Consider the following 23348-nt stretch of genomic DNA (forward strand, 5'->3'; position numbering starts at 1 on the left):
GTCGACATAACCACGGCAATATTATTATTCACCGTACGTCGTATTTAGTTTGCAGATTGTAGTTTTGTCGAAAAGCACTTTTCTTCTTCTAACTCAGGGAATGGTTTGACCCATCAGATGATTTCGAGCAGCTGAAAACAGGGTGACTTATATGTTGTGAAGTCGGTGTAATTACAACACTAGAGCCCAAGTTAACTGTTTATAACTGTAGAATTGTGCAATAGACTAAAGTTGGAGCGTAAATGAATTAAAATGACAGGAAAGTGCTGGGATCATATGGACACTAATTGAATGCTAATGTGAGGCCATTTTTCAGATGAACATAAAGTGACAAGGCATTATCTGCTATGTCATTCATATGATTTGTAATGACAATCTAATTAACTATTAATACGAATGTATTAGCACCGCACGGTGAGGTCTTCATTCTAACTCACTCCGAGGGGCAAATTCAAAGAAAAAATCGTCAATGCAATTACAATAAAACGCATGCTTCCATTTGTAGTATTTTAAACCTGGTGAAATCCACAGCAAGACCGAAAATCAATTATACAAATCGGAAGCGTTCCAAAACACTGATCACACTGTAATCTTGTGTTGTTTTCCAACTATTGCTGTGGCTCATGTGTTGCAATAAATTAGAGCGAGTGTCTTGGATCTTCAGGAAGAGCGCCTTGGGGAACCTGAAGAGAATCTTTGTTGCTTCGGTCACGATCGTGAGATACAGAAGAGAATGAGAACAGCCACAAGAAAAAAGATGGAGATAAACAGTGACGTCAAATTGAGCTGTTTGACCTCCGTATAAGGACAGCAAGTATGAAAGAAGCCATCCAGGAACAACTGAGAGTCTGTAGTCAGAAATGCCGCCAGAGATATATAACTAAGGCCTACCACTTCAACACCACAAAGTGAAAGTTATTTTTTCTAATGGAGCCCTTGGCGTCATGAACATTTTTTCATCACTGTCACCATTTTTTTTTTAATGACAGACAGAAGCAACAAGATTAAATAAATCTCGTCTAATCTCTTCCTGAACACACCGGTATGAACAAAACCGTGACTGCTCTTTTTGGGGCAGAACTTGTCCATACTTGTTTGAAACTCAGGGCGGATCAGAGAAGCTCCCATCATTCCACAAAGGCATGTATAATTGCACCTCCTCCACACAAAGCAACACAAAACTCCACATAAGCTGACGTCGACATCCTCCTTTTGACTGGAGGAGGGGCGTGGTTGCAAAAAAAAATCTCCTCACAGTTAAAATCCGCCCGCCAAGCTCACAAGAGCGGAGCATATTTGAAGAAGGCACGGTTGAGGTCATCATCTGAATATAACTACAGCTGCTGCTGTGTGGGAGTCAAGCAGTTGTTCGGAAGGGCGTGAAAAATATGAAAAAAAAGAAAATTCATTCGAATAAACACAGTCTTACTATACCAGTCGTATTTAATGTTTCTCATGATGGTGGCTCAGTTTTTCAAAAATTTGAGAATGTGTTTGACCCAACGGTGAAGCACCATCCCAAATTCATGTCCATTCCTTCACGTTGCCCTTGAGCAGTTGGCATTCTAGTGTCATCAGAATCTGTCAGCTGTTCCAGAGGCAGGCCGGGCTGCAAGCAGCTGGGACTGCAGCAACTCCCTCCCAGCACATATCAGAACCGCACAAAAGCATCCCAATATTAAGGGAAACGATAAAAATAGATGGCTCGTTAGCTCAAAATTGGAACGCAATCAATTTGTTGCAATTGAGATCATTTAAATGTGAGAGGTCACCGAAAAGGATGAACTTGGGGTGTTCTCTTGTATTGGGGGTGCTGGTTGGCCGCTGTTACTTTCTTTTTCCTTTGTCTTTTTAGCTTTGATTTGCTTTGATGGCTTTTATCTTGAGCACTTTCTGACTTTCTTTGTGGCGCCGTTATGTGGCAGCCTTATGAGAGTTATTGAGTTGCGCTCATGCCATCCGTGTCTCTTTTGTATTATTAAGATTAAGATGGCGGCGCCCCAGTCGGCTGCGGCTGCTGCGGCTCTCGACGTTCCTTTCCTTTGTTGAGAGCCGTATGCGACGAAATTTCGTTTTGTGTGCACCGAGTGCTTACAAAATGACAATAAAGTCTGTCTAAGTCTAAGTTTAAAACTTGTGAGCTTCAACTACTGCTCTGCAGCTTGTTGCTATGGTGATATGTTCTCCAATGAGGGCCTTATCGCTACGGTCCTTTGGCGCCACCTGGTGGCGGCTTTGACGCATTAATGCATGACGTTCTTTGTGTCTTGGCATGTGAAGAAATTGACAATAAAGTGGAATGCACAGAGGCAAAAAGCATCATTGTGACATTTTAAAACCGTTCTATCCATCTAAGTATTTTCCATACCGTCTTGCATTACTTGTATTCTTTAGATCACGACCTTTGTTTGGGCACAAACCTTAATTTAATGGCAAATATGGGTGGCAAAGAATTCCCTACAAAACTGCAACTGCAAAAAAAAAGCTGCAACTACTACTCTGCAGGCTTGTTGCCATAGTGATTTGATGCCAACTTATTTCTACGGTCTTATAGCGCCACCTGGCGGATGCAACCACGCATTTAGGCGTTAGTACAAGCTATCCCGCCACCTTTTTTGTTTCTCTGCGATCTCCACTGCTCGATCCATCATGGCGATGCACGCTAAGGCTACTCCGCCGCAGATCCCGGACACCCGCCGGGAGCTTGCCGAACTGGTGAAGAGGAAACAAGAGCTTGCAGTATGTTTATGTTACGTCGATAAAAGTGTTTTGATTTTTTAAACGTGCGGGGTCTCCTCTAACGCAAAATTGTAACGTTTATGATGACATTTCCGCCGGAGTGGTTAGCTTAGGCCTTGTACATGCTAGGCTAATAAAGGCTACCTGCATCGCGCTTCTTTCTAAGCTAAACTTTAGGCTCATTCATCGTTTAAACTCTTTGCTTTATATGTTATGTTCTGCGATGTTGAATTAAATCGACCTACGTTTCAAGACGCTTGAATACTTTGTTAATCTGCACCAGTTTAATTTTTCTGTGCAGGCTAACCTGCTAGAAGCTAGAATGGGGTCTGCGTGGGAATCAAATCCTCGCGGGATTTTGATTTAATGACGTCACAAAGCCCGGAAAAACAAATGGCAGGCGCATATTAAGTATGATTTAGAATAATAATCAAAATAAATATATAGCTTGTAAAAGTAGAAACAGTTCAACATTATTGGTGTTCTATATGGATAAAAAATATTTATTCATTCCATGAGGAAAAGGTCATTTTTACAATGTCATTCATAAAAATACACTCATCCATATTAATAGAAAACAAATATTTACAAATTAAAAAAGGGAAGAGTAACAATTTCAGACTTTCACTGCTCAAGGATGCCAAAAGAGTTATTTTTCAATTGTGTTGCAGGAGACACTTGTGAATTTGGAGCGACAAATATATGCCTTTGAAGGCAGCTACCTAGAAGACACTCAAATGTATGGCAACATCATCAGAGGATGGGACCGATACCTAACCAACCAAAAGTAAGTTGTAAGTGCAGGAATAAAACCTATATTACATTATTAATTCATATCATGGTTCTTACAGGAATTCTAATAGTAAAACTGACAGACGAAATCGAAAATTCAAGGAGGCTGAGCGTCTGTTCAGCAAGTCGTCAGTCACATCAGTTGCCGTAAGTCTAACCCATTTGAGGTATCTCACAAAAGAACTCACCTTAGAATTTCTTTTTTTATCAACAGGCAGTGTGCGCGCTCGGTGGGATACCAGATCACATGAACGAAAAACGTGAGGAAAGAGATGCCAAAAGATGTCATGATGTCCGTTTGCTGAGGTCTGGTTTCTCTTATCAGGTGAGGCGGGGAGCGGCACAGAAAGCGACGCCTCTCCGGACCTTCAGAACCAAGAAAACGAACCCAGCCAGGAGGACACGGAGGACGTCGACTCCACCCTGCAGGACTTAAAACCTCAAAAAGCGGCATCTTCCTCTTCATCTGGTAGTCATCACGGAAGCCATAAGAAGAGGAAGAACAAAAACCGGCACAGGTAGACACAAATTAATCAAGTTAGTACAGGCTGTATATTCCTTCTTAATTATAGCAAATTAACAATGCAGGATTCCTCTGAAATAGTCCGAATAAATCTGAATGTCAAATATTTGTAGGTATTTGGGATCTCACTACATATTATTTTAGTAGGCTCTAAGCTTGTCGGGGTTCCGACCGTGGCTGGTGAACTAACAGCTGCTGATCTTTTCCTCTTGTAATGCTGACTCCTCCCCCTTCCCTCCCAGCCCTTCTGCCATGTTTGATTATGACTTTGAGTAAGTTCTGAATTCTACTTCCTGTGGTCTGCACATCTTGTCCGCTCGTAACCGCATCCTGATGTCGATTTAAAGCCTGCTAGTTTTTGAGTTACGCTGCATGTTTTTGAATACTTCTCAGCATCCATCACTCCTCATGGCTTGTTTCTGGGCCCGGCGTCACGTATTTTCTGGGGATTCATGGCGCTTGTCAAAAGCAGTGCTGTTGTTGTAAGATGATGGGCTGGTTGCAGGTTTGTCTGCATTAAAAAAAAAAAAAAAGAACAGTTTAGCATTTTATTTTGCTGTGGTTTGGTTTTGAGGCTCCCTCATGGTACAGTAGTGGCACGGCTTTTTGTCATTGCTCTCAGAACGCAATCTCTCATATCTAAAGCCGATATCTCTGTTTTCAGGTTCGACATGAAAGTGAACAAGAAACCCAGAGCTGTAAGTCTGATTGATCAAAAATCCAATAATTGATGCCCTTTTTAATTTGATCATTTCAATTTTCTTCTCCTTATGCAGGAATATTCTACCTGACAAGTGCAAGATGTGGACCCACAAGAGACTTTGTGAACTTTTTACCCCCCCCCCCCCCCCCACTTGTCATATTTCATCTATGATGCATTGAAAACATTCCCCATCTTCCAAGTGTCCTGCATGTTACTCCACACCAGCCAGTAACATTTTGTATAGTGTTTAAAAAAAAAGACTATTTATTTTGTCGGCAATTTTTTTTCAGCCCACATTGTTGTGAACCCCCTTCGATTATCTGTATTGTTTTTATTTCATTGTTTTTCAAGAAGCTAATAAATTACCAGTGTTGCTGGGGTTTTTTAAAAAAGAAATGTCGAAATTAATGTAGTACAAAGACTGACCTGCAGGAGGCAGCATTGCCTTAAGAATAGTAAATATCGGCGTTAAATGGCTTGTAAATGTGCTCTTTAAATAAATGTCAAATAGTAAAATAACTAGAAGCTTGCAAACAGTTGACATGTTTACCACTTAATTATTGTGACAAAAATGCAACATATAGAAACTAAAAATCTAAAATTCCAATTTTGTCCTGAATAAAATAAAAATATACTGAAATTTTGGTTGCCAGTATTTCTAATAGGCCCAGTAGATGATCCTTTTAGCATCGCGTTACTATTCCAAATACGCCCCTAATCTTTCACGAGACAAAAGTAGCATATCCGCATGACAAAGACGTTGGAAACTGTAAGAGAGAACTTAATGCTACGCTGGCAGACGCGGTGATGGATAAACTGTGAAGTCTCCAAAATACATTCCCTGGTTTCAAGCAGCCTTTCCATCCTCGAGTCACGTTTCATTTGGCTCACCCGTTTCATAAGTACTTTTCCTACACTGGAGCATTAAGGCCTTCAAACTTTTTTTTTTTTTAATTTTAGGGTCAGAAAGTTTAGACTAAGTTACAAAAGTGATTAGCTGGCATTTGGCATAGAAATAGTCTGAAAATCTTGTCGTGCGGGTTCATTCCAAAACTTACTGGAGACACTTTTTGCACACTATAATTATGGCTTGTCTGGGGAGAGATTCTGTCACGGTTATACATAGCTTGTTGTTGTGAAACATACGGTCATAGTTGTGGTCAAAAAAGGACTATTTCAGAAATGGGCGTGATTCAAACGAGAACGTTGGAAAGTTGGGGGAAATGGCAATTGTTAACATACATGATTATGAATAGCTTAAATAAATCTACGATACTAAAACAATGGCCTAAATTATGCCAATGAAGTGTAATAAATGTTTAGATAAAAGTAGTGCTTTGGCGGCAATCTTGTAGTGTCATGTGTCAAAGAACTACATACAAATAATAGATGTATTTAGATAAAAGTAGCGCTTTGCCACCGTACTGTGACACTTATAGGGATTTAAAAATATCGACTGGCTTTTTTATATTAAATAAAGACACATTCCACTTGCTGATATGTACGACTTTCCTGTCACGTCAGGAAATTCAACAAGGTTTTTAATTACAACTTGCCGAGTCGGATTCCTTTGACGGATTTTAAATGACTCGAGCGTCGCGTTTGCACGGCAGCTATACAGTAATTATCACGAGAGCACTGGATAGGACTTTTATTTTTGTTATCCTCTCGAGTGCAGAAAGGAAATGGCAGTCTGTGGCCTGAGGACGTTTGTGTTTTTTTTTCGGGGGGGGGGGGGGGGGGGGTAGAAAATTGTTGGTTTCAAGTGACATGCTTTGTTTTTGACTTTTTAAAAGCTGGGATCTGCAAATAAAAATACAAGCAGAAGAATAGAAAAATGATGGGAATAAAAATAATTTGCTTTTTTTTTTTTAGCCTAAAAGTGTGTATTTGGTACTTAACTGAGCGGTGATGACATGACACTGAATATTTGCAGTCCTTCCTCCTCCTCCTCCTTCTCCTGGGAGCAAACAAGTCCTTCGCTGCCTCAAACAAGGTCAACTATATTTCAGGATGAGGCCTGGGAAACCACTTAGACAAAAAACAGCACCACAAGGCTCTTTTTAATTATTTATTTGTCATCTGGAGTCGATAACGACCCGAGTGAGTATTAGGCTGACGATTGTTGCAATAGGGTTCGTCAAAAGCAGGAAGTGGCAGGATGTTCACGTCACCCACATGACAACCACACGTTTGGGGTAGTGATGAAATAACACAGACCTAAGGGGAGGTCATGTGCTCCCATGTGCACTACTTAAGATGTTTTTTTTATTTCTGCATATGATCCAAGATCAGGCTTTTTTGCACACGAGCTTGGCATTTCTACATTATGACGTCATCATTGGAACAGGGGTGCTGATCTGTAAATATTTATACGGGTAATTGGAAGAGTCGGTTCGCATGGGAGCGCTATTTTTGGCCGGCAAAGTGGGAGGATCTTATGAGACTAGTTGAAGTTAAATTATCGGATTAAATATATGACATTCATTAGAACGTGAACTCTTCTAAGATACTAATTGTTACAATCCAAAGTTTCTGATTTACTGTATCAAAGCAACACAATGTATTTGCTACATACACACAAACCAAACATTTTTCAAATTACATTTTGTACAAATACTACTAAATCTGCATGCAAAATGTTACTCAGAGTAATAATTTAAATGATAACATAAGCTTATATTTAATTTATAAAACGTGGGGTGCAAACAAACTTCAGCCCATTTTACACCCAAAATACAAACAAAACAAATGTGGCGACTTGAGGCGAATAAGCTACGAGTGAACTGGTGCATTTGCCGCGTTCACGTGCACCGCTGAGGTTTTGTGGTTCAGTCAGTTAGTCAGTCAGTCGTCATTGTTGCAGTCCGTACACAGAATCTGATCACGGTCCGGGAAGAAGCCGGAGCCGACCAACGACACGGAGCATCGGGAGCACTTGAAGCAGGGCTGGTGCCACTGCTGCTCCCCGAAAGAAATATATTTGCCATCGCCGAACCCTGCGGGGACACATTTGGTACGTTCCGAGTCACATTGGCCGGCAATTCTGGAAATGAATATCAGCGAGGGCTTTACTGACCTGTGATGGCCGTGTTGCAGCCAGCGCATTTTTTGGCATAGAGGCTGCTAAAGCATTTGACGCAATACGGTTTTTCCCCCTCCGAGGTGAAAGGCTGTCCGGCCAGAGTAGTTTTGCAGCCCGTGCAGAGGAAGCACTCTTTGTGCCACACCTCGTCCCTGTAGGTCACCCCTCCTTTAGTCAGAGCCTGCAGGTCACAAAATGACATCATGAATTTCTGCAGTATATGATTTTTTTTTCATTTATCGTTTTTGTTTCACCTTGTTGCAATGGCTGCACCGAGGAGCAAGCCTGTTCTCGTAGCACGGCACGCAGTAGTAATTGTTTTTGTCCGGGATGAAGGCCTCGGCGCCGATGGCTTTGTCGCAACCGTGACACACGAAGCAGTCCTCGTGCCACGTGGAGCCGCCGTACTCTAACATCTTCGATCCTGTCAAAAATGTTTATGATGGTTATCTTCACGTGAGGCTTTGAAATATGCGATGGTTCAACCTGTTCAGCGTACTTCCTGGTTTGACTTGTTGGACGGGTGTCATATTATGGAAAATGATCCAATTTCACAGAACCAATTAAAAAGTGTCTTCTATCTATTCCAGCGACATATTTTCAGTTTGTGTCCTAACGTTTAAAAAGGTCAGCATCGATATTTCGGGCTAAATTCCCAACCCCCTATTTTAGTTGCATAGCTAAAATATCCATTTCACAAGATAGGAAAACTTTCCAGCCATCCGACACCAACCGCATAGGCGGCGGCATCAAACCGCCGCGGCAATCATTTCGTCACATCTTAACCTGTCATGCCCAGAGTGGAAATTTAGCGGCGCTATTAGCGAGATCCTCCCATGGCTCATTTCCCAGGCATGTATCTCACCAGGCAGAACTTTCTTGTCGCAGACCACGCACTTGGAGGAGAACTCGTTGCTGTAACACTCGCTGCAAACCAGAGCGTCATCGTGTTTGGTGAAGGGTTCGTCGGCCAGAGAACGTTGGCAGCGGACGCAGCGGAAGCAGTGTTCGTGGTAATGTCTGTCGTTATAGCAGAGCTCCTGGAAGAAAATGGCGGACGTGTCGTAAAACCATTGACATCTTGAAATGTAAATAGATGAACTTCTGTTTCGTTCTCCAACAGCTGCAGTTCAACAGCAGTTCATATTTGATAAATGGGCCTATTGAAGAACTGGGGTGAAAAAAAATGATTTAAAGGGCGTGGCCTTTCGCTAAAAACAACGAGAGAGTGGGATGAGGGATGGCTGCCGCTTTGCTAGAAGGCCAAAGTAAGCAGGAGTGTAATTTACTCTCGCTCCCTCACAGGGAGCTCATGATTCACAGGACACTCGTGACCTTGACATTTGCGGGTGTTTTCTTGAGTGCTTTCGGGTTCAAAACCAATAAAAGAGCGACTTTGAATATCTATTCCAAAAAATGAAACTTACTTTTGCATTATGGCTGATTATTTCTTTACATTCCTGGCAGGTGTTGGCATAGAGGCGGTCGTAGCAGGGGATGCAATGCGGGTTGTCCTCCACTTGGATGTATTTGCGTCCGTAAAGGGACTCGGAGCAGTTTTTGCAGTCGAAGCGATCACTCATGATGTCAAGATGACCTCCTGCGGACAAAGAATTTAGCAAACATGGGAGGATGGTCAGGGAGTTGGTTAAACACTGACAGACAGAAGGAAAGGGAAGGCTACGGAGTTTTCTGTCAAAACAATGACATGACCCAGAGCTCACAAACTAGCTAAGGCCTCATCGACTTTTCTGCAAATAAATTGCTTTGTTATGAAGGCGCTTTGAAATAATGATCGCTCACAAATTTCCTGCTTCAGAATGTTGACCTTTATGGAGACTTAAGTTTGCATCTGCCGTGGAACGGAATCATTGAGTTTACATTCCGCGTGTCTGCGTCGCCCGTCTGGTAACCAACGATGCAACTACTGGTATTCCGATAAATAAAAAAAAAAAACATAAACACAGCTTCTTCTTGGTGTTTAGAATTTTTTTTTTTTTTGGTATGTTTAGACATCGCTCCCTGCTGATCGCAACAATCTTACTGGGTCAAAACAAAATATAATTCAGTCGAGTCAAAACATCCCATCTTGTCTGTCTGTCCGACTTCCCTCTGAAAATGTCAAAAAAAAAAAAATTCTATTCATGTTGATACTTGGCTGCCGCAACACAATGGCTTTCCTTCCTTGCATAGTTTTTTTTTTATTACACCCCCGTTGTTTCTCATTATAAGTCACAACAGATGATTGTGCGGATTGAAGCTCTGTTGTGTGCCCCCCCCCCACACACACCCCCACTTTGTGCATCCCAAAAGATTCTTACGGGATTAAAGCTCCACCTGTCACGACTATTTAAACCTTGCACTTCACCTTGACGAAACACATTTTGCATTCCCACCGAGACACTCGCTCGGAGTCAAATGTCAACCATCTCCCAGGATCGACCACGGAGAATTTTCTACGACCCCAGCCAGGAACGTTCGACCCATTTGAGTGTAAATGGTCCATTTTATATCAAGGTGTAATTATTTGCATCTGCTTTATGACCACATTATTGTTGCAAAGTTCTGTGGAAAAGTATCAGAGGCACATCTTAGAACATTTTCCAACTTGGCTAAGCATGATTATGATATGCTTTGGAAAATAAAACAGAACCTGGATGGAAACACACTGAGCTGTTTTGAAGGTAACAATCTGGGCTTTCTTCTTTAACGGAACGGCCGCCAAACGACCCAGAGCTGTACAGTGGGTAACAATTTATAATTACCTCCCCACTTTAAACTGTTTATTCCCACTGGAATCGTTTTGGAGGAGGTTTAACGGCTTTCTCCTGCTCAGCACAGTTCAAGTATTGTTTGGCTCTTGACTTCCACACCCTTGACTTTTCTTTTCTTTTTTTTTTTTTTAATGAAAGAGAATATTGATGGAGGTGCGTACACAATGTTGGAGGAAAGTGACACCCTGAGGTTTGGAAAGTAAAAACAAAGCTGCTTCTATTACAGACATCAGATGACCCCGGATTACAAAGACGTTCAATGTTCTGGTGATTCTGGCCACTTAAAAAAAAAAAGGAGATCAGTTTCAAATTGAAGTACAGACAAAAATAACTACCTTTTCCCATGGAGCAACTCTTCTCTGATATTTAGAGTGTCCACTTTGGGTCTTAGGTGTTAATGTCACAAGTGTTTGTTATCTTGGAGACGTCGCCCGGAGTAACAGTTTGCTACTTTGTCTGTTGTGTGCTGCCGAGCTTTCTGAGTCAGAGGTGTTTTATCTATAAATGGATATGGCAGAAGGCAAGATGACGGAGGGGGGGGAGTGGTTATGTAAGATGCATTACTGCAATGTTTTAACAGTTTAGGGAGTATATTTGCTTTTTTTGGTTGGGTTCCACAGAATTGAAGGAGAACATCACTTAACTTGAGGGATGATGGTCTTGAAATCTAGATCCATCAAAAGTGCAAGAAAAGTTTATTTGTGCTGCTGGCCTACATCAATCCCCAAAATATCACAAAAGTATATTTTTTTACTCAAATGACACAAGAAGAAATTATGAGCATGCTTGAAGGAGGATTTTTTTTTTTTTAGTCACAGACATGACATCATGACCCCCATAAGAAAAGACTTCTCGTCTTATTGGACAGCAATAAATCTCAGTAAATATGTTGGACAAGTTGGAAACTTAAAACTGAAAGGAAGAGTTCTAAAAAGGTTCCGAGCCAATTTGGAGTCGGGTTATATGTGGGGTCCCTCGGTTGTTGTTTGGTTACTAAGTGAAGCACATTGTTGATGTATGCAACACGCTTTATAAATAGAACTGCCTTGCCATTAGTAGTAATAACACATTTTACCCATTTTAGTCCACCCTAACAACCTCAGACCATTTCCGTATTCTAAAGAAAGGACATCCTTTCGGGTGCATCCTGGATGGTAAGGGTCACATGTGTTGACTTGTGACTGCACAAACAACTTAAAAATGCTTTAAAGTCTTTTTTTTTATGATCAATAAAATTGAACACACACATTGGGAATTAATATATAATAATAAAATACAAAAAGTTCAGATAATAGATGGATGAAGATATCAGAATAAATACAAGGTATTGAAAAAATGAGTAGCAATTAATGAATATGTTTGACTATACCTTTCTTGGTGCATCAGAATGTTCCTCAGCAGGATCTTCTCCACTTTGTCCTGTTAACAAAATGACAAATGGTTCCACTCCTGCGTGGGTTCTTGTGGGCTCGGCGTTTGCGCACTGACTTGAAACGTGCGCATCGGATGCGTAAAAACGCCAAGCATTCCGCAAACGCCGCCCCTTTCGTCCGTCTGTGTCTTCTTGCACTCTTTTTGGCACCCCGACGGGAGTTCCCACTCCTAGAAGGCAAATTATTTTGAGACAATGAGGGCGTGTTTTGGTAATTAAATTCAAAGAAAGCTTGTGAAAAAGTCAACTGCGCTGCTCCCAACTACAAATTAAGTGTTTGTTTACTATAATCATTCCAAATTGGCGTTGTGGGGGCATTCCATAATAACGACCCCAAGATTAGTCGCCCCCCCTTTTTGTTTCCTTTTATAAACATAATTGTGGCTTTTATTTCTGATTATTCTTCCATTCATTAAACATGTGTATTGTGGATGAGCACATTAAATCATCTTGAAGTTTATTTACAATGTATACAGGTGGATTGCAAGTCTTGAAATAAGCGCTATAGTTTAAATTGAACTATGCTGCCGTCTTGTGGACAAACATAAGAATTACAATTACTTACCGGGTACCGGTGGGCCACCTGAGACTCTGGAGGACTTTCTACCCTGGTGGGAAAATGCTTGCCAAACAAAATATTGACACAGCTCAGTTTTAACAAAGTTTAAAACACGTATATTAGTGGGAATTTATTTTTTTTCAATCAGCATAAATAAAAATAGGAGTGAAAGCTTCAATGATCAATATAGTTTTATTATTAAAAGTAGATATGTACAGTAAAAAATAAATCATCATTACCATTTGACTTGAATTTTTGGCCTTAGAAAATGTAAATATAAAGACTTCTTAGGAAACACCATACAAGTCTTCAAGGTTAAATATATATAAAAAAAACAAAAACGATGAGAAGCACCTCAGTTGTCCCACAAATATGACACAAAGCACAAAAAAATGCCTGAGTAGGAACACATAAGACGACAGCAAGAATATATGCCATGTATGTGTTACCTGGAATTTTGACAAACCTGTCACTTAACAAAGTGCCAAAATGAGGAGCTCATAACATTTTGCTTCTATATTTAGATGCCACTCCCATTGAGGTCGCCATATTTGAGGCTGCTGCTCGACGAGTTTGATCTCTTGAGAACGGCGCTCTGGTTGGAGGCGCTAACTTCAAACACCTCGCAGATAGCTTTTCGGAAACAGTGAAAATTATACTCGATGAGACCTGTGAAGAGAAAAGTTTACAAACTCTAATGTTTATGAAAAAAAAAAGATTTGGCATCAACACCAATGTTAGAATTTTTTTTTTTTTTTTTACAACTCACCTTTTCTCTCAAAACTCTCCTCTCGGAGGATGCAAACGAGCGCGAGGAACTCGGTGACCTCTTTCAAATAAAGCACTGTGGTGTTGTTAAGTTTGATGATGGCCAAAGACTCCTTGTCATAAGCGCAGCCGCTTCCATCGTCCAGCAGCCTGCCGAAGGATGATAAATGTCAATCCATCGACGGGATCATTCGCAAATTCGCATCTTACCCGTAAATACAAGAAACGTCGATGACAACGTCGATCATGTCGCAACAGAGCTCATATGACTGCATGTCTACTGGAGAGCTGTCCGTGGCGATGTAGATCTTGCTGACGACATCGAAAAGGAAGGCCTTCTCGATCCCGGAATGCTGCCCGTGCATGACAGGATATACACTAAGCATTTTCCACACAAGAACAATGGAGTAAAAAAAAAAAAAGTATCTTACAGAAATGAAAATGTTTAGGAGGTTCTCCAACGTCGGTAATTGAGGTATGAGCTTCTGGACGACTTTGCTGAAGGCCTCGAATATGGAGTGGTCGTAGATGCTGGTTAAGTAGAAGCTAAGGAAGCAACAAAGGGACGTTTAATGATTGTCCACTCAATCTGTAATGTCAAGAACAACTTACCTGAGGTGAACTTTCTCAAGGCTAGCATCAGCTAGATCATCGTTAGCCCTCTGATGAATGTCTCTTTGCGTTTCTATTTTGTGATCATCTGAAAGGCCGTCAACTTTATGGATGAACACTTCGAAATTGATATCAGGATTTACTTTGTAGGCTCTTGACACGGTTACTTGCAGCTTTTCAAGAGCCTCCATGTAATCATCCTGGGGAACAGATGACATGAGAAGAACTGTTGATTTAAACCTTGTTCCTCCAGATTGAATCACATCTCACCTGAGCGTCAATGACAAAGATCAATGCGCCTGTTCCATTGAAAATCATTTCGCTGTCGAATGTCGGGTCACAAAAATCCACTTGGCCGGGAAAATCCCAAATTTGGAAGTTGACAAAGGAGCTGCTGGAGATGTCATCCTTGTAGATTTTGTTGGTGCTCTCCAGAAATAAAGTCTCATTGGGTGACATTTTGTGGAAAACCACCTGAGTAAAAGGGGGGGAATTAAAAATCAAGGATCAAAATGCATTTAATCGAAGTTTACCTTCTGAATGGACGACTTTCCGCTGCGTCTCCGTCCCATCAGCAGTATCCTCGGCTTTTCAACTGACACTGGGCTCTCCTCCATGTCTGCTTCCTCCAGCCCGTAACCAAAACTTTTGGGAAACGAGCCTACGATGTCGTAACACCCAGTTAACGCTGGTTCTTCAAACTCGATCGACATCGTGGACGTTGCCGAACCCACTTTAATGTTCCGAACTCACCGGAGTTGGAGTTGTTATTCGGCTGGCTAAATGATCCGATGAAGAATATTGTCGATAACGCGAACTAGCATGGCAAGCTAACTTAGCAGCAGACCCACTACATCCGGTGAAAAACGTGTAAAGCTTACATTAAACCGAATTATATCTTCGTGGTGTGCTAGTAAAATATATACTGACGCATTAACGCGTTATTATATCATAAAAAGTCAACTGGTTAAAACAGTTCGTGTGTACTAAAAGTCCAGTCACAAGTGACTTTTACTACGGGCCCGCCCCTTTTTCCTGATTGGCTGTCTGCCTACGCTGTCATGTGATCAAATACAGGAAGTCTTCAGAACGGTGAGTAATGCTTACAAACCTAATTTTGTAATTCTAGTGTAAATTTGTATTTTATCGTGTTGTACTGATTAGAACTATTTGCTTTATTCGTTGTGAATACCTGAAAAATAAATCTGCGGTCCTTAGCGAACGTGTGGAATCGACGAACTAATAAGAAAGGCCCCTGCGATAACCACAAACTAAACAACCACAATGTTTACGTTTTAAATATCAATGTGAGATCACCCAAAAAATTGCTTCTGCAATCAAACGGGAAAACACTTACTTGCTCCTCAGACAAATAAATAAAGTCATTATTTATTTGTGTAATGGTTTAATGCTTTCACTTTTATTCTCAGACTTCCTTGTATAGTTTTTTAAATGTTGTACGTTTGCACTAGGAAGGGAGCATCTATCCGAATTTCGTTGTACAACTAAATTGTAAAATGACAATAAAGGGCATTCTATTCTATTCTCAGATATCTAACTCATGCTTTGCAGGTTCCAAGATGACACCATCTGTCCTGTGGTTCCTCTTGGTGGTTCCGGTGGTGCTGGTTGTAAGCAGACCAGCTCAAGGCTCAGTCAATGGGACATTACCTCTGGTTATGTGGCATGGGATGGGTGAGTATAGTACTTAAATTGTACATTGGGATGAGTTTGATGAGCAATTTAACCTAAATATGCAATGGTTATGTGTCCAGGTGACAGTTGCTGCAACCCGCTCAGCCTGGGCGCAATAAAAAAAATGATCCAGCAGGAGATTCCAGGAATTTACGTGCTGTCATTGATGATTGGCGACAATGTTGTGGAGGTCAATATCAGAGTATTTGAAAGTTGCAAGTTCCAAAGATCACATGGATGTCTAATATGTTCCTCACAGGACACAAAAAATGGATTCTTCATGGATGTGAACGATCAGGTGTCCATGGTGTGCAGTCAGCTGTCTGGAAATCCCCAGTTAAAAGGAGGATATAATGCCATGGGATTCTCACAGGGGGCGCAATTTCTGTATGTAACTATTTGGACACTTGGTTTAACATGCGACATTACAAAGCACTTCCTGTCTTTGCAGGAGAGCCGTGGCACAGCGATGCCCTTCTCCACCAATGAAGACGCTCATCTCCGTCGGCGGCCAGCACCAAGGTATGAAAATCCACCACCGCTGAGTCCTTGAGGTCCCAAACAGCGATTAGAACCTAATGTCCAATCCTTAGGTGTGTACGGGCTGCCAAGGTGTCCTGGAGAGGCTTCTCACATTTGTGATATGATCAGAAAGGCTCTTAACACTGAAGCTTACAGTGACATGGTTCAAAAACAGTAAATTATCTTATTTCTCCACATTGACTTCCATGTGACCCATTTTTTGCTCCATTTTTAAGCAGCTCTGCTTTTTTCAGTTTGGTGCAAGCCCAGTACTGGCATGACCCTCTGAATGACGACTTGTACAAGAAGCACAGTCTCTTCCTGGCTGACATCAACCAGGAGAGGGTCAGTATGTGGATTGCGAATTGCACTCGTGAAGATTCTCATTTTTTTTCCCCCCAAAAGGTTGTAAACGAGACTTACAAGAAAAATCTTCAGATGCTGGACAAGTTCGTCATGGTTAAGTTCCTGCAGGATTCTGTGGTGGATCCTGTTGATTCGGAGGTAAATAGACTTTTGATTTGCAGCTTTGTTTATTTTTGCACTAACAACCCGTAACTATCTTATCGTAGTGGTTTGGCTTCCTGAAAACGGGTCAAGCCAAAGAGATTGAAACGCTGCAGGAGAGTGTTCTCTATAAAGAGGTATGTGCGGGTCCATACATGATAGAATCATTGCTGTAGTTTCTTATTTTTGCTCTGATGTAGGATCGCTTGGGCCTGGCTGCCATGGACAAGGCGGGAAAGCTGGTTTTTCTTGCAACACAAGGAGATCACCTTCAGTTCACCAAAGAATGGTTCGACGCAAACCTGCTGCCTTACTTGCGCTAGGAAAAGAAAATTTCGCTACTTGGCCATGGGAATGCAAAAAGCACAGCATTCCCTCCCATTTGCACTTACCTGTCACATGCTGAGTAGTTAAGGATCAATTTACCAGTCTACTATTTCTTGATTAGTTTTTAAAAGAATAAAGTTCTGCTGTTAATATGTGTGCATGTCCTAAATAAAAATACAAACAAGAATGTTATTGCAACATTTTAATGATGTCTCCAGTACGAATGAGCAGAAACCTGATTGTGAAACCAACCACCTCTCCACAAAAAAAAGAGAAGAGGTAAAAAAAGAAAATATTCAACCCACAGCTTCCAAACGCTGACAAACCAATCTGGTCTTGGCGTATGTAATCAAGTTATTAACGATGGAGCCAAGAAGAGACATCTAGACACTGATTTTCAAGGCCATGATGAAACACCAATTTTTTTTGGGGGGGGGGGCCCACTTTTGCATTTTCGAAACAACAGCAGGAGCCAGTCACCAGCAATTAAACTGCTCTTCACCGCATCTTTTCTTTCCACGGAATGTCAAATACTTGGGAATGCAAGAACACACGATTACAAGTTAGTTGTATCCAAACGATCCGCTTGAGATGAAAACTTTTGATGTCTGACCAGATTTGACTCCTAATTAATGCGTCGGCTAATATACACAACTGTTAATATTTTCACTTAATGTGCCACGTGGAGGCTGGAGAAACCATTGAACAAGTGCTTCATGGAATTGCATAATAAGGAACGGAAACCTACCTCGCCGTTAACTGGGGTGAGTGGGGGTGGGGGGGCTCTCGTTAGCCATGAGCAGATAATTCGTGCATGAAGCATCTTGATAACTGGCTGCAGAGAAGATATCCACTTAACTATAGCGGCTAATTTAGAACAGCATTATCCGGATAAATATACAGTTGGCAAAGTGCTCCCTGCTGATTGGCTGGAGGAAAGCTTCAGATAAACGCGAGCAGTCCTCGTTGGCTGTGGGAAGGGAACAGCGAAAGCTGTGCTTGGCCGAGGAAAAGGGATGGGGCGAAAATGCATGATGTCTGATTCTCGACTCTACAGCGTGTGTGTGTGTGTGTGTTAGCTGGTGAGTGCGGGTAATCAGTCAAGGTGGACTTGGCGAAAATAGGGGGAGAGGGGCGTGTGAGGTGCCGGGAAAAGGCGGCCCGGCCCGCACGCCGTGCCGCCCCCTCTATCCTGCAATCTCGGTTAATGTAGTCACGAGCTTGGTGCCGTCCCAGACAGTCTTGAACTGCTCAGGAACCGGGAACTCCGACTGTGGAGTGACAACGACAAGTCACGACCTTCAATTGACTAATCCATGGCACCAAATTATCATCGGAGGGATACTTACGAAATCACCATCCTTGCCGGGCACCAGGATGTTCATCTCTGAGCTCTTGGCGCTGATGATCTCGCAGTCCAGCGACTTTTGGCTCAGGTACACGTGGCAACCGTCAGTCTTGTTGATGGAGATGGTGGGAACCCGTCCCATAACCTGCACATGACGTCACGCTCAGTTTTTAACGGCGCCTAAAATACGCTTCGCCGAGACGTTGCACGCAAACCTGGATTTTGATATCCCTGCAGTTTATGATTTCCACGATGCCGACGACGTCGTCGAACACCAGGCCCATTTTCTTGCAGTTATCTGAAAGGAAAATGAAAGATCATTTTGGTCAGTAGACTTGATTTTTTTATTTTTTTTTATTCATTTTTTTCCCCCATCACTTACCCAAAATGATGGAGTTGAGTTTGCCTTTGACCTGCAGAGTGCTGTTGCTACACTTGAAAGCGTAAACCACTTGCTTGAGCTCGGTGTCAGTGATCATCAGACCTTGTTGGCCATCTTGGTTCTCCTGTGGAGTGGGCGCGAAACAAAACAAAAAAAATCAGTTTGTTGCTTCCTAGAAGGTCCGACTTCCAACTTATGGGGAGGGAGGTCCGAGTCACATACCACTTTCCACTTCTTCCCGTCCAGCTCGAGAACGGGAGGGGCGCTGCGTGACGGGGCGGCTGATGGAGCCGCTCGGGGAGTCGGGCTGCTGAAGGGTTTTGGGCTGGTGAAGGGTTTTGGTCCGGAGCCAGCTCTGAGTCCAGGATTCTTGTGGGTTTTCTCATCATCCTTAACGTGCTTGAGGCCTGGTAAAAAGAAAGCGAGGATATTCAAGAATGATAAACCGAACTTCCAAATTTCTCTCATTTCAAAACGGTCATGTAAATAAAACGGCTTACCCTTGGTGATGTCGGCCCCCTTGTTGATGGACTCAAACAAGGCATTCCGACTGATGGGGTCACTGTCGCCGTGTCCAGACGAGTTGTCCAATGAAAGCGGAGGAGGAGGAGGTCCGGGAGGAGGTGGGGGCGGGGGAGCGCTCCTGCCAGGCTGGGCTGCAGAGGCCGAAGCCACTGGGCCCTGGAGAGCAAATTGTTATCTTTTTGGACTCGCTCTCAACAAACCCTTTAAGGCAATAACTGTCGTGTTGACGAAATCGTCCGCTCACCGATTTGCTCCAGGAAAGACCGGTGGTGTGGTACTGCTTGATGTAATTCTGCAAATCGGTCCAGATTGCCAAATAGGAGCGCACCCAATCCACGTGCGTCTTGTCTCTTTGAACGGAACAGAAACAAAAAAAAAATGGCCATGTGATCACAATGGATGGCGGGATAAAAACATTTCTACAATCACAATAAAACTAGTGATGGCTCAATTATCGATCGGGCTAATATTCTGTTAACTTAAAATGATCAAGCAAGGAAAACAAAAATAAAAATTCAAAATAAAGATTTCTTTACTTTTCCTTGTAGTCCTTGAGCACACGGTTGGTGTAGAACATGGCGGCGTCCTGCATCTCTTTAACATACGGGCCTGGTTTGGGGGCCTAGGAGAGAAATAAAACATTATTGAGAACCTCAGCATTCAATTCAAATACGACATCAAAAGAAAATCAGCTCACCACGGCAACCCATCCGAGAGCGGGCACGCTCTCGCTGATGGCGGAGAGGTGGTTGAAATGTTTAGAGGTGCGGTTCTTCTCGCGCAGCGCCTGCACTTCCTCGATGGCTTGGGACATCGGCCGCAGGAGGGCGCTCAAAACGTCCTTGGCAAACAGACGAATGGCGTGAAACATGACAGCCGGGCTGGGCCCCGCTTCAAAAATAAAACGGTTCGCATGCTCCGGAATTTCATGGAGAGCTCAAACGTACGTCGGCGGGCTTCTGAGCACTGGAGGCTGTTACAAGAACTTGTCTCTGACTGGCAAACGCTTGCTTCATCATTTCTGCCTGTGACGAGGACAAGAACAAAACATGACTGAAGCAAAGACTTTTAAAGACGTGCGACGTTCCAGTTTCGTACATGTTTCAGGACATCGCCCCCTATCTTCTGACTGTGGCAGTAATATTGACTCATCGGACCGCTGATGATCTCATCAAAGGCCTCGACGTAGGCTGAGACAGCTGTTAACAAAAAAAAAAGGCTTTAAAAAATCTTATTCTCAACTAGGTTGGTAGGTCTCTTCAAATTACCTCCACCGGCAGAGCCTTCGTTGCAAGCGCCAGGGCCCGACATCGCCTCCAGACGGCCCACGGCCAACTCCAGCCGCTGCACCAGACTCGCAAGCTCAGCCATACCTGTGGGGGGATTAGAAGCGATTAGGAATGTCTCCCAATCAGGACACGCTGATATGGAGTTAGTTAGGCGGGTATGCTTAAAACCTAGCCTGGAGTCTTTTTACTCTCACCAATAAATCAATACAGAAGTCTCAGAAATTATTAAGATCTTTTAAATCACATGTATACAATAACACAAGCCAACACCTTACACAACCGAGAGGGGGGCGGGAGGGCATTTTGCATTTTTCTACTGCTTAGCTAAGAAAACAGAAGAACAGAAGTAAAGGGAAGCAGGTCAGGACTTGCAAAATGCTATGTAGACATCCGACTCTGGGTGTGTTAGAAAACGACTCGGTGACCAAAGGTTGACAATAACTCCAACCTGCAGCAGCACCACACATTGAGAAGGAGCAGCACATTCATTTCTCAGCCAGTCTTGGAGATAAAATTAGATTAGGGAAGGACACGCAACCACTAATACCCATGACCTAACTGCCTTGTTGTGCCAGTAAAGGAAGGTTTAATTTTCACATTTTCTAATATGAGCAGTTTTTGAGGGAGTGGCCCCTTGAATTTAATTCGACGCTTAATCGATTAATTGCTTTTGCAAATGTCCAGCCATTATTGGTGGGTGATACTTTTCAGATTATGACCAGTGGTCTTTTAAATTACTAAATAATAAACATTCATACTTAGATGGAGCCTTCTAATACATGATTATACATTTGAGACCTACGTACATCTTTGGGAGAAGTTTGTTGTCAAAGAGCGCCACCATGCTGCCGGAAAAAAGCCTGTGAGAGGTTCAGGGGCGGTGAGACGTTCTGGTTAAAGTGCGTTTCAGTATCCATCGGATATTCCACTTTAAAAAAAAATCGGAGCTCACCTTTGGATGCGGCTATGCTTCGCATAAATATAGAAACTTTATCAAAAAATAATTCTAACATTGGTGTTTTTGTCGATGTTGCTAGTTTAATTGGAAATACCTTTTTTTTTAAAGAAGCGCTAATTCTATATATCTGATAAACTAGCACTGTTAGAAAGAAAACCTACCCATATTCGTTAGTTAGAAGCGGAGTTCTTTGCTTTACGAACAACAAACTCATCCAAAACCTTTTTAAAGTGCATGACGTTAGCAGCACGACAATTTTTTTTTTTTTTTTTTTGACAAACCTGTGTTTGTTGAAAGCATGAGGCAAATAAACGTCAAACTACCTCACTTCCAAAGTAACGTGCAAAACAAAAACAAAGCACGGCCATTGACTTCAGTCAATTGCACTTTAATGCGTCAAATGGATTTGTGATTAGAATTCAAGCCGATACGGCTGGCTGGCAGTGGGTATGCGGAATCCGCATTTTCGGCAAGTCCATGAACACCTCACTAGATGAATGCATATTTCTTTGTAAATAATTTTAAGTAATGATTGCAACTTTGACTTGATATGCAAAGATTTGTTTTCGAAAAGGCACGCGAGGAGAATTATATAATGCAGCATTGCAAGAGCGCAAACTAGAAATCGTAACCAGCGTTTTATTTATATATACAGTGCAGACAATTGCAAGTTGCAGTACCGTAAAGCGATTACATAATGATTTGCTACTTCCCTGTTTGCAATTTTTGCCTGCTTTCGGCATTTCCTGGTTGTCATCGCTAACACGCCCTCCGTTAGCACAAATACGCTAAAATGTTTTTTTCCCGTGGTACACTTAAAAAAATAAAACTCATTCATTTGCTTTATTCGACTAAAATACAGAAATAAGTGAGATGACTCCAATATGTGCGAAAACTGATGCGGTGGCATTAGCAGTTAGCAACATCGGCTAGCCGGGTGTGATTTCTGAATGATGAGGCGGCGCTCCGTTGCGGTTTACGGTAGACGCAAAAAATACACTTTAAAAATGGAACCGTGAAACCACTGCAAATGCAATAAATGTGATTTGACCTACTAGAATGGGTCAAGTGTCCACTCAAGTCGTAGATTCGGACGTCGAGTTGTATAGCCTGGGCGAAGCAGACCGAGCTTGGTCTTTTTCTTCCTGGATGAACTTACCCAGCTGTCACCGCGCTTCGTTTCCGCCCTTGTCTGTGCGAGCCGTTCCTTTGCCATATAAGGCATATAAAGAAAATTATGGAGACAAGCGGAAAATAATAATCCCCTTTTCATATTTCATGGCAGCGCTGCGCTCTATTGAAAGCACGTGTTGTTCTCAATGTAAATGTAATCATCAACATGAGCGAGATTGCAATTTAAACCTGTCAATTGGTTTTCAAACTGGTGGGTCATATTCCAAAAATCATCCTAATAATCGATTTAATTAATATCAATAAAGTGTTGAATTTACCGTAAGGATATTTTTACATCCTTAAAACACTACACTCCCCATAATGCAACAGTGAGTTGTATAAACTTTTAACATCATTCAAACGGCTTGTCACTAAAACCAGACTTTCTTTTTTTTTTAATCTATTTGTAATCTCTATTTCTGGCAAGCATACAAGAAAAAAGATTAAAACATGACAGGACAAACATGCAGTGAATATTTCAACAGTTTGGAAAGGTCACGCAAAACTCATAAGGGCCTGGCCTTTATTTAACGAGAAAATAATTTCCTCAGAATGCATGATAATCTTTACCTCGGCTTCAATTACGCGCAATACTGAGGGCAGTTGTGCATAATAAAATTGTTATGGCCTCATTC

General features: G+C 42.1%; 5 protein-coding genes across 8 annotated transcripts; 2 read left to right on the forward strand and 3 right to left on the reverse strand.

Annotated features, from left to right (window-relative positions):
- Window positions 1-2585: 2585 nt before the first annotated feature.
- On the forward strand, window positions 2586-5397 carry meaf6 (MYST/Esa1-associated factor 6). 2 transcript variants are annotated; one of them, XM_061266537.1, is made up of 8 exons: window positions 2586-2739; window positions 3411-3526; window positions 3591-3678; window positions 3746-3791; window positions 3857-4049; window positions 4297-4326; window positions 4719-4752; window positions 4831-5397. In XM_061266537.1, the coding sequence occupies exons 1-8, from the start codon at window positions 2650-2652 to the stop codon at window positions 4843-4845; spliced, it is 612 nt and encodes a 203-aa protein (XP_061122521.1). In that variant the 5' UTR covers window positions 2586-2649; the 3' UTR covers window positions 4846-5397. The 2 variants fall into 2 exon arrangements, with proteins under 2 accessions (XP_061122521.1, XP_061122522.1); XM_061266538.1 differs by lacking the exon at window positions 4297-4326.
- A 1417-nt stretch (window positions 5398-6814) lies between these two features.
- On the reverse strand, window positions 6815-12191 carry LOC133144110 (four and a half LIM domains protein 3-like). Its single transcript, XM_061266536.1, has 6 exons — window positions 11986-12191; window positions 9270-9442; window positions 8708-8882; window positions 8097-8266; window positions 7837-8023; window positions 6815-7756 (listed from the first exon to the last, which is right to left on the reverse strand). Exons 2-6 carry the CDS (start codon window positions 9423-9425, stop codon window positions 7605-7607), a joined length of 840 nt encoding a protein of 279 aa, XP_061122520.1. The 5' UTR covers window positions 9426-9442; window positions 11986-12191; the 3' UTR covers window positions 6815-7604.
- A 589-nt stretch (window positions 12192-12780) lies between these two features.
- On the reverse strand, window positions 12781-14881 carry LOC133144108 (ras-related GTP-binding protein C-like). 2 transcript variants are annotated; one of them, XM_061266534.1, is made up of 8 exons: window positions 14741-14881; window positions 14521-14648; window positions 14258-14461; window positions 13988-14187; window positions 13807-13921; window positions 13586-13728; window positions 13377-13525; window positions 12781-13276 (listed from the first exon to the last, which is right to left on the reverse strand). In XM_061266534.1, the coding sequence occupies exons 2-8, from the start codon at window positions 14602-14604 to the stop codon at window positions 13128-13130; spliced, it is 1044 nt and encodes a 347-aa protein (XP_061122518.1). In that variant the 5' UTR covers window positions 14605-14648; window positions 14741-14881; the 3' UTR covers window positions 12781-13127. The 2 variants fall into 2 exon arrangements, with proteins under 2 accessions (XP_061122518.1, XP_061122517.1); XM_061266533.1 differs by having other exon boundaries at window positions 14521-14833.
- Window positions 14882-14941: 60 nt separating this feature from the next.
- ppt1 (palmitoyl-protein thioesterase 1 (ceroid-lipofuscinosis, neuronal 1, infantile)) lies at window positions 14942-17225 on the forward strand. The gene is made up of 10 exons (XM_061266535.1): window positions 14942-15079; window positions 15560-15682; window positions 15763-15872; window positions 15942-16069; window positions 16134-16204; window positions 16276-16378; window positions 16459-16549; window positions 16610-16708; window positions 16777-16848; window positions 16912-17225. The coding sequence occupies exons 2-10, from the start codon at window positions 15568-15570 to the stop codon at window positions 17032-17034; spliced, it is 912 nt and encodes a 303-aa protein (XP_061122519.1). The 5' UTR covers window positions 14942-15079; window positions 15560-15567; the 3' UTR covers window positions 17035-17225.
- Window positions 17226-22748, reverse strand: LOC133144107 (adenylyl cyclase-associated protein 1-like). Of its 2 annotated transcripts, XM_061266531.1 has the most exons (14): window positions 22596-22691; window positions 21389-21442; window positions 20562-20666; window positions 20392-20492; window positions 20241-20318; window positions 19991-20134; window positions 19830-19915; window positions 19538-19643; window positions 19269-19449; window positions 18991-19175; window positions 18769-18892; window positions 18602-18684; window positions 18388-18531; window positions 17226-18309 (listed from the first exon to the last, which is right to left on the reverse strand). In XM_061266531.1, the coding sequence occupies exons 3-14, from the start codon at window positions 20662-20664 to the stop codon at window positions 18226-18228; spliced, it is 1419 nt and encodes a 472-aa protein (XP_061122515.1). In that variant the 5' UTR covers window positions 20665-20666; window positions 21389-21442; window positions 22596-22691; the 3' UTR covers window positions 17226-18225. The 2 variants fall into 2 exon arrangements, with proteins under 2 accessions (XP_061122515.1, XP_061122514.1); XM_061266530.1 differs by lacking the exon at window positions 21389-21442 and having other exon boundaries at window positions 22596-22748.
- Window positions 22749-23348: the final 600 nt, after the last annotated feature.

This window comes from Syngnathus typhle, linkage group LG20 (genome assembly GCF_033458585.1).
Source record: "Syngnathus typhle isolate RoL2023-S1 ecotype Sweden linkage group LG20, RoL_Styp_1.0, whole genome shotgun sequence".
Lineage (NCBI taxonomy): Eukaryota > Metazoa > Chordata > Actinopteri > Syngnathiformes > Syngnathidae > Syngnathus > Syngnathus typhle.